General features: G+C 41.2%; 2 protein-coding genes across 4 annotated transcripts in view; one reads left to right on the top strand and one right to left on the bottom strand.

The window, feature by feature from the left end:
* The window catches only part of LOC134530334 (xaa-Pro dipeptidase), a 397,770-nt gene extending 394,009 nt beyond the window's left edge, over positions 1 to 3,761 (top strand). For all 3 annotated transcript variants that reach the window (XM_063365070.1, XM_063365071.1, XM_063365072.1), the window contains 3 exons: positions 1,681 to 1,875; positions 3,021 to 3,172; positions 3,500 to 3,761. In XM_063365070.1, the coding sequence (XP_063221140.1) occupies positions 1,681 to 1,875; positions 3,021 to 3,172; positions 3,500 to 3,554 (402 nt within the window). In that variant the 3' untranslated portion in view covers positions 3,555 to 3,761. The remainder of the gene's footprint in view (positions 1 to 1,680; positions 1,876 to 3,020; positions 3,173 to 3,499) is intronic.
* LOC134530333 (facilitated trehalose transporter Tret1-2 homolog) overlaps positions 694 to 15,900 on the bottom strand; it is a 32,607-nt gene continuing 17,400 nt past the window's right edge. The window contains exons 7-9 of the mRNA XM_063365069.1: positions 11,613 to 11,816; positions 6,695 to 6,884; positions 694 to 5,574 (exon numbers count right to left, since the gene is read on the bottom strand). Of these exons, the coding sequence (XP_063221139.1) occupies positions 5,183 to 5,574; positions 6,695 to 6,884; positions 11,613 to 11,816 (786 nt within the window). The 3' untranslated portion in view covers positions 694 to 5,182. The remainder of the gene's footprint in view (positions 5,575 to 6,694; positions 6,885 to 11,612; positions 11,817 to 15,900) is intronic.

The following is a 15,900-nucleotide window of genomic DNA, read 5'->3' as shown; positions in this document are numbered from 1 at the left end:
GTGTCCTGGTTTGCGGAAGTTGTTTGGTTTGCCCTGGGTTAAGGTCAAACTTTACAGTACAATGCATAGTACTAAATTCAATGAGTGCGAAAGAGAGGCATCGACACGGGCCGACGCGTGAAACAAAAGATTTTGTATGAGTAATTAACATAATAAGTGCCGCTCAACTCGGCTCGCGCGCCGGGCGGCGCGGCGTGATGCGATGTTGCCGTTCGTATGTAAACAAACAAACGTTATAAAGAGCTCTGTCAGTGATTTCGCAGTTTTTCTTTTAAATAAATATTAACAAATAGTTGGTGCACAAAATTTTAGATAAAATGGAACATTATAGTGTGTCTGACACATGTAATGAATGAATCATAGATCAGATCTCAACCCGCTAAACCGGCGACCCGCTGCCGCCCGGGGCGGGCCGCCCCCTCCGCCCCACCCACGCTACGCCACTGCCTCCACGTTGCATCTTCATTCTCCTCTACATTTAAAATGTAATAAAAGATGTCAACGATATTGCAAAATAAAAAAGCTTCGTCATTTGTAACTTTTAAATAAAAGGGCAGCACAAGCCTAATAAAATGCTGGATTCCAGAAGTTCAGGACAGTAGAAGTTTAACTGATCTACATCAGTATTTTAAAAAGGAAGAGGGAAATAAGTAACTAAATCTTGGTCATTCATAATTTACGTATAATATTATATATGTATATAATCAATTTAATTCCAAAAATACAAAATTGGATGCATTCTTTCTACAATTAAAAAAAAAAGCTTTATTTCTTTGCAACTTGCATCATGCTGCAATTGTAAATATAATGCAGGTTGCAAGAAAATACATAATAGTAATTGCAAAGGAACCTGTTTTGGATTATGTTTATAAAAACATGGTTTTGTAACAACCAGCTTCAGTTAGTAGCCAAGGATGTGGCATCACGTACATCCAACAGCAATATTGAACTTAATACTTTTCCCAGGCATGCAAAGTGTTGCGTTCACAGTCAACACTTTCTCAATGCTAATTTTATCTGTGGTATTTTGCAACCAGAATATTTTACTAAAAGACTAGACTAAAATTAATTCACATTTGAATCAGTGCATCCCTAGTTTATATGGTTTGTGATATATTGCATTGATTGGTAGTGATGAGACAATACGGATAAAAACAGATACCAATTTGACAAATGAAGCATTTCTTTAACAAATATGATAATTGATACAAAAACAGTACAATACTTTTTTTTAAAGAATCACAGTGCAAGTCACAAGAAGTTGAATATTTGTAATTAATAAGTTTGTACCTTAACAAAATTCTATATTAAAAGGATTATTTATTGATGACAAAAAATCAATTTTCAGCAAAAAATTTGTGATTGAATAATTAACAAACACAATATTTGATTATAGCTTTAAATTACAGACGAAATGGAATATAGGAAAAGATGGGTTACACCTGATGGATAAAATTAATAACTGTAGGTACTTTTTTCATATGCTTCAGTTTTTTTAAGTATCGGTTGGAAACAATTACGTCAGAAATTCAGAAAATCGGGAATATCGGCCGATACCGAAATGAAAACGATTTACATTGGTCCATCACTAATGACCGGCTAGATATCTAAGACTTGTACATCTACAGTGAACCACCTTGTGTCCGACTGCGAGTGACGGGACGCGGCCGTGTTGCGCAGGCCGGCCTGGCGGAGGTGTTCCAGCCGCACGGCCTGGGACACCTGATGGGGCTGGACGTGCATGACGTGGGCGGCTACCTCCCGGGGGCACCCCCACGCCCCACACAGCCGGGCCTGTGCAAGCTGCGCACCGCTCGAGTGCTGGAGGAGGGCATGGTCCTCACCATCGAGCCGGGCTGCTACTTCATCGACGTGGTGCGTCCACTCGCTCAAGTGCCCGGCTGAGTGAGGCAACGCTCGCTAGTGCTTCTAGTGCAGCATAGCCTCCAAGTTGGTGCACAGTCTTCCCATAGAGAAGCGGTGACCATAACATTATATGGTTGAAAAATGAAGATAAAGGTGTAATGCGAGTCCCTTGAGTGCTTTCAAGAATCTGCACCAGGTGCTATTCTGAAAATGCACATTTGAGTAACTTTCCCTCTTTTAAAAATACAATTTAAAAATGTAATATGGAAACAGTACTACTCATCAGCCCTCAAGAGTATTCCCAAATACTTTTGGCAAACAGATGCCACCAGGATATTGTGAGCTGTTTTTTAAATTGTGTAGCTTTTTTGTGAAGCTCTGCACACTGTTAAAGCATGCAAGTAGGCATGGCCCTTAATAATCCTTGAAAGATTTAAAAAAAATTTAAGACTAATTTTTATGTAGGCCTAGTAATTACTAAATAGTATTTACTATTAAGTCTAATTAGGTAGATTCTTGTACTGCATGTAGTGTCAGTAATGCCAATTTACAAGACAGTTTGGTAGTTTAAACCACATATGTAGTATGTAGAAATTTCAATTAGGAGGTGCATTTTTTAGTTAATTATATTTTTTTTTATTCTTTTGTGTTCTGTGAAAAAAGTATCAAGTGACAAATTTATAAAAGTTTGTTGTATCCATGGACTACAAAGAGAAATAACCCATTTATCTCAATTGGAAATGACCTCTTGTGATGCAACATATCATTTGTAGCACAGGTCTCAGGTGGAACAGTTATCGATTGCCAGGGAAGGGGGAGGGGTAAAATGGAGAACCTAATAATCCTATATTCCCACTTCAACATCCACTGACAGGCAAGGTTTCAAAACCTGGAATGGTTTAGTAAGACGTGAGTGGTCCCAAGGGCACAAATTTGTAGGATTCGCAAGGGGAGGTTGTGGAATCTGCGGCTCAAAGGTTTTGTGCGTGGATTAACAGACACAAGTAATCTCTGGATAGGGTGCTTGTATGTTGTATGCTTCCCTTATTTTGAGGGGTGGAATTGGTGTTTGACCATTTTGTCTACAAAAGCTGCTAACTGGAACATGACCTGAAAGCGACTGACTCAGTTAACATGTGCTTGTGGTGTTTCAGCAACTCGACAGAGCACTCGCAAGCCCAGAGCTCTCAGAGTTCCTGGTGCCTGCAGAGATTCAGCGCTTCCGTAAATTTGGTGGTGTCCGCATTGAGGACGACATCTTAGTGACTGCTGATGGTGCTGAGAACTTAACTAAAGTACCGCGCACGTAAGTTATACTTATTCTTGTAAGTAAATCTACTCATTCATTATTCCACTCCATTTTCCCTCCATCTGTAGTAAGTGTAATGAGTTTTCTAAATGGTTTGTGTGCAGTATTTTTTTTTTTTTTGCAATATATTCTGTAGCATACATTTAAATGTATGAACTACATGTTGATTAATTAACCTTGAGGTTTTTTTTTGTGGAAAACTTGAACCTTGATTTACTACACAGAAAATGTGCCTTTGTCAACAGTCAGTCTTTAAAACTTTTAATTTTCCAACCTTTTTGTTTTCAATTTTTATTTTTAAAAATAAGCATTTCTGGTTTTCAGGGTGGAAGACATTGAAAATGTGATGGCGTCTGGACGATGGGCAGGCACTGCATAACATCAGAAATTTACACATATTCTTACAATGTTATGTTACTGCTTTTCATTTTATACAGGATAGCATTTAATAACACATATATGTATTCATATTGGTGTATTGCTATGGATAAGGAATATTAGGATGGATTTACAATTTTAGTTTGTTTTACAGGAGATATGAAAATATTTAACCATGATGAATAAAAATGTTATCATTATCACCTAACCTCTCTCAAAATAATTTAATCTAATGTAAAATATCAAAACATAGGCCAGCTACAGACACAAGTGGAACAGTGTGCCTTGGACGAAGACTTTTACTAAACTTGACGTCGAGCCTCCTGCGGCGGTAAAGCCCGGTCCCCACCCCGTCAGCACCGAATCCTGCTGGCGGAACGCACCCCTCTCGCGGCCCGCACGGAGGAAGCTCGCGATGCTGCCGCGAGGCAGTAGCCAACAGAATGCGGCCTAGGGCGGACGCTCCGTCCCGCGGTAAAGAACATAACTGTGCATCTTGACAAGGACGACAACATTCGCGATTGCGCTCGACAGCACACGTTAACGGCGACAGACGATAATAATTATTGTGTGTGGTGACATTGACCCTAGTGTTGCAGCTGCCACAACAAACAACAGGTAATTTATGTAGGAGAAGACTCATATTTACTGTGTAAGAACCGTGTGCCTGAACGAGCTTTATTTGGAAAGCTCTTGTAAGGTTTATAAATTAATAATCGCCGCGAGTCCAGTGATCCACGCTGGGGCTGACGACCCATGCAATCACAACAGCTAGTCTGGCGCCCCCTCATAAAGAAAAGAACTAAATAATCTCCGCCAGCAATCACTGGGCTCATACCGGGTCCCGAACCCGAGACCTCGAGTGACAGCAAACTGCATTTAATAATTCACATAAAAGGAGACAATAATATTAAGAAATAGTACATAATTCATAGTTTGTCTGATAGCATGTTTCTAGTTTAGGAAAAAAAAAAAACACACACACACACACACACACATACATTTCCCAGTGGACTTTTACTTCACGAGTGGCTGACAGCAGGATAGTGATTCACAGACGCAGATCTTAGGGAGAGAAATTCATGGCCTGAAACATAACCCCCCCCCCCCCCCCCCCCCTCCTATTTGCTAGCTACTAAGGATGATAAAATAACGTTTTCTGTGATAGACATCAGTTTTCCGCCTTAACAAGCTGCTGGATCTCCACTATGTGGTGAGTGGGGAGATAGATTTTACTTAATCTTCACCGTGTGCACCAATGTGAGACTGGTTGCCTGCCTCTATTAACATTAATTAATTCAACTGAAGTGTGATATACATCTTATATGAGAATTGCGTGTAAAAACCAAGGTTTAATTCATAAATAATGTTAGGCCCTTTGACATATATATTTTTAAAAAATTAATACAAAGCTGGGGCTTTGTTGGGTATGTGTGAAGACCATTAATGCACATGATAACTGGCACATTAGGAATAGGGTTGAGCAAACCTTGCAAGTATGTGTGGAACACCATGCAAATTTGTCATCGTGTCTTGTCTCGGCAAGAGTGTGCCATAGAAGCCGTATATCTTAATATTTAAGAAAGATGGCTTTAGGACAATCAATCAAACACCTGCGACATGTGGCAGCTAGACGAGGCCGTTGGCCTGGGACGCGCTCCTGGCATGCGAGTCATACAGCCAGGAGGTCTCGAAGCACGGCTGTATGTCGGCCAGCTTCTTGTCGCGCGTCTCGGGCAGGAACAGGTAGACGTAGACGGCGCCGACGACGGCGGCGCCGGCGTAGAACCACTGCAGCTGGGCCGCGCCGCCCAGCAGCGCCTGCAGCCCCAGGTACGTCTGGATGGCAGCGAACATGAGCAGGTGGCCCGAGGAGACGACCGCGCCGTGACCCAGGCTGCGGATTTCCGAGGGGAACATCTCTGCCGTGAGTGTCCACGGGATGTTGAGCATGCCTGACATGCTGGCCAGCACGTACAGCAGCACGCCAACCACCGGCACCCAGCTCACGCCCTGCGCGCCTGCCACACGAGCACCGCCTCTCTTCAGGCATCACCGTCCACACCTCCAGTAACACTGCACACGTCTAGGCTGTGACACGTGGTTGTAGATACTGGAGCCTGAAACCTCCCCGGGATTAATAAAAAGCCCCTTCAGATAATATTTGTTAAAATCGTGTTGTGGTTAAATCCACTCACGAAACCATTGGGCCATCGATTCCACGCACTTAAAACCCCTTTCCTTTTTCTCAATAAATCAAACATATTTGCTACCCCCAGTGTTAGGGGTGTGACATGAGAAACAATCAAGGTGAATTGACCAAATTTTATGTTCATAATTTATTTAATGTGTACTGTGAAACATTTCATGAACAATAGATACAACAAAGTAAATTGGTATCAACACACATTTTGATAGATTGAAATGAATTTATGGGGAAAAAAATAATTACTTCTTACATGTCACTGTGGATCCAATATTGATCAATTGTTTGCGTGCAGTGTTTACAAAGTATACTTGAAGAAAGTGTAACATTGTTGCTGTATGATGCTTTATAATATCTATCTGAACTTAATTACTAATAAGGTGAAAAAAAAAATTGTATTGTGACACTGAAATTAAGTACAGAAATAACTGGTCAATGTTCATAATGTGTCTTTTACATCTAAAATAAGCAAAAAATAGGTATAATTTTTTTTTTAAATTTCATTTTTAGGACACTAGTTTGACTGGTGATTCACACAAATATAAAATAATGAGCTAGATAGCTATAAGGAAGAGCAGAGTAGGGAGATTTTCATTCAACTGCTGCTACGATAATTGCATTCATATGTTAGGACGTTGGTGTGTGTAATATTTGCCATGTTAATAATGAAACTCAAATGAACAAAGTTGTCAATAACAAAGCCTCATAACAAAGTTTAATGCTGATTCTTTGGTGATATATTGTTCATATACTTATTTAAAAACACTTCATGATGGAATTCTTGTGATTCTTCCTAGTGAGTTACTCTCAAGCTATTGAACAAACTACTAGTATTAGCCTTTATACAGCTACGGTGTGTTTAGCTGACCACATTGACTTCAACTTTAGAACAGAAGCCCACTTTATCGACTGATACCTCCGTGGGTACGACATACCTTCGTAGAATATCTTCCAGGTGAAAATACCGGAAACGATAAGGCTTGCCGCCATGCACAGGCTGCTCGTAATGCACAGTGGTCGTCGGCCGAATCGCTTCAGCAGGTAGCTGCTGAAGAAGCTCATTGCGATGCGGACCACGCCCATGAACACGGTCGCCAGGGACGGGTCGATCCCGCTGCCGACGTCCTGGACACAGAGACTCTACATCTCAGCCTGTTGTTTCAACCATGCGAAATGTTAGATACAGCAAATCAGTGCCTTCACTATGAATATTGTGTGTAAGTTGTGAAATTCTCTGACAAATCCGTGAAAATCACTGGTAAATCAGTGACTCTCACTGACATATCATTGGCAATCACTGGCAAATCAGCAGATTTCACTTCCTGAAATTAGCTGTTACTGTCTTAACAGATCTGAAGTTTAAACTATTTTAAATTTAGAGTGTACATCCTGAAAAAGCACACAGGGACATAGTGGTTAGCACATGACTGAAATAATTTAAAATTCATGTTTTTACAAACATGATTATAATGCTTTTAGAACTTAACTTTATTTTTAAATTTGTAATTTGAGCCTCCGGAACCAAAAGAATGAACCAATCATCAAAATAGGATGTGAGGCCTGCTGCGCTTTTGGCCTCTGGACAGTTTATCAACTGTACCATTTTATGCTGCGTTTTAATTGTATTACTATTGTGTTTAATTTTTATTTTTAGCATGGTGATTTATTGTAAATTTTCTTTCAGTTTTTACATAAATTTTATGTTATCTAATATTTTAAATTACACTAATGCGAAATTTTGCAAAGGTTGATAAGAGCTTTAAATAGGTACCTATTTCGCTACCTTTCTAACATTAAATTTTTCCATTTTTAATAAGACATTTATATAAAGTGGTTTACGTTTTAAATGAACTGTTATTTGCAAATTAGTTTTGGATTTAATTTAGAGGGAAAAAGAAAAGGAAAAAAAAAGACATTAATTTAGTGTCCCATTACACTATTTGCTTTCGTCACTGCCAGAGAGGGGTGGTTGAGAGGGGGACGGTATGACATCATCAAGACTGAAAAAAATACTGGTGTGGGAGTGTTGGTTGACTTGCACACGAGGTAGAACCTGCGGTATACACTGTTGTTTCGACCAACGATTTACGCCACAAGTTAATATGTTATTGCGAAATGTGTGCTGGAATTTTGACACGACTGTGTGGCTGGTAATAGTGGAAACTGGCGTGCCCTTGCTACAAGCAAATACGGTTGGACCTAACTTGCCATTAACATCCCTGCAAGAGGATGTTGTTTGTGGCAAACGACCAGGTTTGAGTACTTGGTTATTTTATGTCAGTTTTTGCAGATAACTTCAAAATACAAGTAATTGAAGCCAACTGATTTTTTTAGCTGCCCTTGAAAATCTGCGTGCTACTGTCAGCTGACGAGTTGTTCCCATTCAACTGTTCTCCAGGCACACAGTACGTTACAATTGTTTAGGCGAAACCTGCGTGTTTAGAATTTTGCAAGAGGAATCCTTTCTTGTTCAGTATATAAAGAAATAATATTGTTTTTAATGTGGCCAAATTGTAAATGATTGCATAAAATCACCCTCTCTTTAGGGCTGTGGTGGAAAGATTAGAGCCTGAAGTGAAAATTGTATATCTTTTATTATTTTAAAGACCCGGGTCATACATATAACTCAAGACCTACAGGCCCGCTCATCCACCTCCCTTGGTTCCTAATTCCGTAAGGGCATACTCGAAGAGGAGATGGATAAACCTTTTACATGTCCAAATTCTGAGAACCAAATATTAGGCATGGGTTTTGAGAACCAGGAAACAGATACGCCATTTCCAATCGTGGCATGGTTCCGACAACTGAACAGCTACATCGAAAGGTTGAGGAGACCCATGCCAACTTCGGTGCCACCGAACCAGCTGCCATCCCGCCGTATACATCAGGTTACCGAGGGTGCTTGCCCCGACCGGGGTTATAGGTACTACCGTCACTGGCCCACACCTATCATATCCCTGGGAACAAGTGGTACATATTTATTATGTTCTGTGAACCAGGTTGTAGGGATTTTCTTTTGGGCCAGTCTGTTTGCTTTCAGTGTTTGTCTTTGGCTCTGCTGTCCCATTCACAAATAAAACATTGCATTTTTGTATAGCCAGATTGTATGTAGACCAAGTAGCATAACAACACTTTTAAATCAGCACAATTTGTCCAAGAATGTTTTTCACTGTTCACATATTTTAGCAAAACTTTGAAATTTTTATGTGTTTCCTTGATATGCACTGAATGCACAATGGGCAATGAACCAAAGAAATTTCTACTATGTAAAATTACACCTTTGAGACTACTTTTGGATGAGTCTATAAATAACCTTGACTCACTTGGATTGTAAGTGACATTAAAGAAATTCAATAAACCCTGAATATCACATTAGACCAGAGAGTCTTCTTTAAAGAGTTTTATTTATTCATTCTCTCGAGTCCTATATCAAGAGAGTAAACCCCCAGGCAGTAGGAGATTTTTTGCTTTCAATTCTTGATCCAAGCAATTGATTAGCATCCTTTATCAGATTGAAGTCACGAGTTAAATGGTTAAGTTCATTTTGAGTGAATAATTTTGGCGCAGAATTTTCTTCGGACTTGTAACCATCAGCATTATCACATTCATTTACTGAACTGCTCTCCTGTAGCATATTTTCGAGAACGGGAGGTCAAACTGGGATAGTAAGAGATTCACAATTTATAACTGGTCGTATAGATGGAATGTTTGGATGTTGAATGTCCTTAGTTTTTGCATTATGACCTTGAACGTTAACCATACACAAATAACAGTCGTTAATATGAATTTGGGGCTCCCTCCAAACCATTGGAAATGCAAAGGGCATTGCTTTTTTTGCACCATTATTTCACCTCGACACATGTACGACATACCTTGTGGGGTGCCCAGTTTTTGTCTTGATCACCAAGCTTTATGCCGAAGTAAGAATATTAGACATTCCTCACAAAACTTGTCTTTCCTTAGCAGTTACATAACTATCACAAATATAACAGAACACATTTGGGTTATTTAAACACTTCCGGGAACTCATTTCTCAAATATAGTCTCACACTACAAAATATAAACAAAGAATTACAATTCAGTGAATTACAATTTCCCTCCTAAAGTTAGCTGGTAGTAACAAGTGTTGCCAACTGTTCCCTCTTACCAACATATAATTTTCTCTTTTCAATGAAAATTCTCTATAAAATTTACATTTAATAGAAAATGAGATTCCTCAATTTGAAAAAAAAAAAAAACTGTACGTGAAAGGAAAAAAAATGGATTGCAGATCTGGAATCAACATTAAAACATACTTTAGGAACACCTAAGATAAGAGAAATATAGAAAATCATGTTGCACAGTATAATCATTGCAATAAAATGGTTTGCTTTATGTTTTTTAAAAGGCTGCTTCTTTAATAGCCTCTGCCTTCAACCTATTGACGCCAACCATTAGTGCTCCTCGAATCCGCACAGACCGCTATGGCATGTCGCCACCTCGTCCCGAGCGTGTGCGACGTGAACGCACCTGGGTGCAGGGTAGTGCAATGCCTCGAACGTAAGCTGCCCCGCCTAATCGACTGTCACCCGCGCGATAGTCGACCACGGGGGGTACCGTGAGGTGACCTCATTATCTGGACATTGTAATTAACTTTCAGCTCTCTTGAAAACAATCTTAATTGAGTAACAACTATGGTGAAATGTTATTGTAATTCTGGACTTTAGCGCGATCGGGCGGCGTGCATGGCCCGGGATTACTTTTGCACACGACACGTTTTCGTGGGAGCGAGGCTGGAGAGTCGTGCGGACGCCACAGCCATTGCGAGTTGATCACCGCCCTCCAAGGCGACTAGTCGCAGGTCGCCCGCGGAGCCTCTCGACCTCTGCCCTTGCCGTCCCTACCGGAATTGCGTGAGTTTTTAAACCCGTCAGCTCGAGCCTCACGGACAGCCCGGCTAGTCGCCCTGAGTTCACCCCTTACTTAATTTGTGCTCATCACCGGAACTCCACGTGTTACGTGGATCCTTGAACTGTGTGTAACTTCAATGTAGTGTTACTTAAATTCCGGAACTGTTTAAGGTTAGTGTAGTGTGAAGTGTGTACAGAACATTAGGGTAGCGCGGCACAAGTCCATCATAAACGTGGCCTGTAGAGCCCGGCTCCCAGTAAGCGGGCCATGCACGACGCAGCGCATGTATAGCATGCCTTGTAATAAAACACTCTAAATTGAGCCTCCGCGTATCTGTTACAACGCCCGTAGCATAGCGTCCCTGGTGGCTAAAACAGCCGGGGGTAACTCTGACGGAACGACCCCTACTGCCTGCCAGCCACGTGGCAACGTCACGCCCTGAGCCAAGAGTCTCGGCTACGCACTAGCACGTAGTTAATATTGCTAGTTGGCGCCCAAAAGCAACACCACACACTTAATATCACCTCGGCAGAAGGCAGAAGGCATCACTATATATATATATAATTATATATATATATACACACACACATACACACACACACACCTATATATATAGTAATTTAAATAATTTGTTTTTCTGGGCATCTGTTGCATGAAACAGAATATGTAATTGAGCAAAAATAGTAAAATTCTGCACTTTACTGAGGTTGCTTCCAGGTTGTAGTGGCTTACTCAAAGGATGAGAAGCCACCACAGATGCCTCCTATAAACTTTGTCGTCATTCTAGAGATAAGTAAATCGACCAGATGGAATTTTTGTTTGGAAGAGTTAATTTTTCCGCCATTAAAGTAAGTAGCTCAGGGACCCGCCAATTCTAAGGCCGACACTGCTTGCAAGATTGGATCTTTCTGTTCCTAAGCCTCCCCAGTCCATGCAGTCCAGACATTGTCGAGTGGTTCTCACCTCGAAGAAGTTGACGGCGTAGAACTGCGTGCAGTAGATGCCCGAGAACTGCTGGAAGAAGAACAGCCCCACGAGGATCGTCAGAGGTTTGTAGCCGGTCGGCCTGAGGAAGCCCTGGAGCCGCTGCAAGAGCCTCTTGTCCTCCTGCGACTTCAAGTCTTGCGACCGTATCATCGCCGCCAGCTGGTGCTGCGGGAACCGGCTCTGCGGGCGAGCGTCACAGAACATACGTCTCGGTGACGAACCACATTCACGTAGACCATGGGCACGTGGCCTTCGTGCACGTTAGAAGCGGAACTTCACAGATAGAGGTATGGGAATGTAGGTAGACTAAAAACTAAAGGAATGTGTGCAAGTATGCAAATACGCAAGTGAACAAGCACGTGAGTGCGCAAGTGTGTTACAATGCAAATATATCATTGAGCGTCCCACTCCTGAGACCTCCCTCCCTTCCCGTCATCGAGGGCTCCAATCCTTACCATTGAAATTTTGGCTGCCATACAAGTGTTACACCTACACTGATGATGTCATCGCCTTGACTTACCCTACCGTCTATAAAGAAGTTTGGATTTAAAAAAAATTATCTAATGAATTCGTTGACATCGAGGTCATTTGAGACGATGTATGATGAAACTATGTGGGTGGAGTGAATGACTAGGGGTGAATTTGTTTCCGCAGCACACCAAATAGGCTGAGCTGGATTTAAAAAAAAAACAATGGGATGTCACCAAAACGTTTGTGCCTTATATGTATATGCGACCAAAAGCCAACAGGCTATATGCGCAACGTATTATACGAAACTCTGGATACATACGATATTTCTTACTAGACGATTAGTTTGTTTGTTTATGTAACTGGGCGTCTAAATCAGTAATAAATACTTAACACTTGGCAGAATAGTGATGCTGCGAGGAAATTCATTCAGTGGTCGGAATTTTCGCGAGAAAAGCGTGTGAATCTGATGTGTGTAATACCTTCAAGGACAGAAGACCAAACATAATTAATATGCTTTTCTTCAATCTCCCATCGTTATATCAGGTATATAAATTAAATATTACAAAGTCCTAAAAAAAAGTCCAAGGCCGCTACTCCACATGCTAAGATCCCTAAATTTACCATACAAATTTGAACTATTTACTGGATTTCTAAATAAATAAGGCTTAATTTATGCTCGGTATCACATACCATGCGGCACTTGGTAGAAGCAAGTTCTTGAATGAAACGGAAATGTGTAACAACGGCGTTGTCGTCCAGATGGCGGACCCACGTGTAGCAACATAGTTTCTTTCGTAAACATTAGGGGACATAACAAACGTTTTGGTGATCCAACACATCTTTATGATAGTGAAACTATCCTGGAATATTTTTTGTAAACTAAAATAGTCATTGTAAAAAGTAATCACAAGTTTAAAATTACGTTAGAAAACAGGCATTACAATGATAATATATATTCTCCTTCTAAGATCCTTATAATCTCGATAGCACAGTGCTAGAGCGCGCGTCTATAAAGCTCAAGGGCGAATATTGGACGTGGGTCAAACCTTGTCATTGGAAAATTGTCATAATAATACAGGATGTATCAAAATTCATGTTACAACACTTGAGAGTAGAAAGCTCTTATTATTTGCAACCATTTTTGCCAGTAAACATGTTGCCGGAAACGCGTAGTTAAGCCCCTGTAGCCCCAGAAAGGGTCAGCGTAGGAAACCCGTTGGGCTTTGTGCGAGACAGACGATGCTGTGGTGAATTACGTGTTTACGATGCCGGGCAGCGCTCGAGAGGACTGTACGATGTCGAATGCTGACCCCCGCCCCTTTTTACTTCCGTTGGTGGCGCCCTCACCTCTTTTCTGCCGTTCGTGCCGTGCCATAGCACTGCGCAGAGTGACATCGCAGTGTCGCAGTGTGTTTTGATATCACTGGTGGTCTGTCGTTGACTGTTCTGTCGTACAAGAAAACTCGTGGTGTCATTTCTTTCGCTGTGGTTCTGAAAAGGGCGACGTTTTAGTGGAGCTCAATGGAGTACACATTTAGTGAGTACACGGACATGCTGCTTGTTTACGGGGAAGCTAGACAAAATGGACGAGCCGCCCGTCGTCTGTACGAAGAACGATATCCGGGTCGTAGGATTCCAGCTCACACCATGTTTGCAAGACGTACTCAGCGAATGCCGTCACAAGACCAAATGCTGGTGCTCCACGCAGGGTTCGTACTCCCAGTTTTGAAGTAGATGTACTTCAGAGATTTGAGGAGAGTCCGGATACAAGCACAAGGGCAGAAGGTTCCTATATGGACGCTGACAAAATAGCTGTTTGGCGAGTTCTTCATGAGCAACTCTTGTACACGTACCACCTTCAAAAAGTGCAACACATGGGTTCGGCAGACTATCCTCTTCGCATGACCTTTTCTCGTTGGTACATTCGAAGAGTATTGAGGAACCCCGAGTTAGCGGTTTTATTCAGCGATGAAGCCAAGTTCACTAAAGATGCTATTCTCAATTCGCACAACAGTCATATTTGGAATTATGTCAATCCGCATGCAACGTGTGTTACAGCTCGCCAGGAATGTTTTTCAGTTAATGTGTGGGCCGGTATTGTTGACGGCGTACTCATCGGGCCTTTTTTTCTTCCGCCACGACTTACCGGCGCCGGATACCTCCACTTCCTTCAGAACGAACTACCAGGTCTTCTTGAAGAGGTTCCATTACATGTCCGACGTGTGATGTGGTACCAACATGACGGGGCACCACCTCATTTTTCCCTGCAAGTGCGAGAGTATTTAAACCAAACATTTCCAAACCGATGGATTGGACGAGTGGGCCCTGTCGCATGGCCGCCAAGGTCACCGGACCTAACCCCATTAGATTTCTTTCTGTGGGGTTACATAAAAGGGCTTATCTACGCTACGCCAGTAGAAACGGTAGAAGAGCTTACACAGCGAATCATTGAAGCGTTCGAAATCATAAGGTCGACTCCACACATGCTCCAGCGTATCCGTGAAAACATGATTCACCGTTGCCACATCTGTGTCGCTCAAGGTGGGCGTGTTTTTGAGCCGTTGCTTTAGGCTGTCACGTTGTTAAAACGTATGCAACAATTTCAATGTTGTGAAACAAAGCCGAAGCTGTGATTGATTTCAGAGTGAAATTAAAATCTGTGCCACGATTAAAAAGGTTATTTCTCTACTCGAACGCCCGCACATCCACAACATAACACTCTACAACGGGTTGCCTACGCTGACTCTTTCTGGGGCTACAGGGGCTTAACTACGCGTTTCCGGCAACATGTTTACTGGCAAAAATGGTTGAAAATAATAAGAGCTTTCTACCCTCAAGCATTGTAACATGAATTTTGATACACTCTGTATAATGTAATAATAATATTTAATCAGCTTAATAACGTTGTTTGTAGGAAGTATTTACAGCCTGATTTAATTCGTTTAAGCAAAAAACAAACATACATATACTTAGTGTTATAATGTGTTTTAAAATGTTCCAGGTAAGTATTTTAGAAATGCCATAGAGGTAACTTCCAATGTGTGCGTAAAATTTATAGTATTACCTGTTTAATTTATTTTAACAAGATGGGCAGTATTTCAATAAAATTCCTTGTCAAAAATCAGGTACAAAGTCAAAGATTTAGGATTTTTCAAAGTCTTTTTTACTTTTATCGGAGCCGTTTCTAATAGTTAAAAATTTCCATATGTTTAGTGCTGCTCATCTGCGCGTGATAGTGGCAAGCAACGTTTATGATTCAGGCAGCGGGCGCAGAAAGTACGAGCGTGATTCGCGTCCAGAAATTATGATACGTGTAATGCTAATATTTTATTCATCAGTATATTTATCATGCTTGGCATTATTAAAAAAAATTCAATGTTAAATTTCGTGTCTAAATTTCGTATTATAAGTTTATTTGCATTATGAACAACACGAGATGACATGAATTTGCTCGTTACCGAGGTTGAATGTTTACACATCACTGGCAAGTAGCCTACTGAAAGACTAGCCCATACATTTTTGCATTTTATCAACATTACTATTATTTAAGGGGTCTTTCTGAAATATTTCCATGATACTTCCCTTGCAATTGCTGTTCCGTCACAAATATTTTCAACGCATATTCAATGATAACGGGAAAGGTCAAAGTCGGCACTCACAGATTTTTCTTAAACCGTGTGAGTAGAAGCATAGAATATCTCGCCTGAGTGGGTCCTATCTTTAAAAATGTTAAAGTACAGTTTGAGGGATATTGTTAATGAAATTTGAAGTCAGTGGCGCAGTGGTCAAGCGA

The sequence above is a fragment of the Bacillus rossius genome, chromosome 3 (genome assembly GCF_032445375.1).
Source record: "Bacillus rossius redtenbacheri isolate Brsri chromosome 3, Brsri_v3, whole genome shotgun sequence".
NCBI classification, from domain to species: Eukaryota; Metazoa; Arthropoda; class Insecta; order Phasmatodea; family Bacillidae; genus Bacillus; species Bacillus rossius.
Note: the sequence above shows the minus strand (reverse complement) of the source record. Positions and strands in the feature narration are given on the sequence as shown.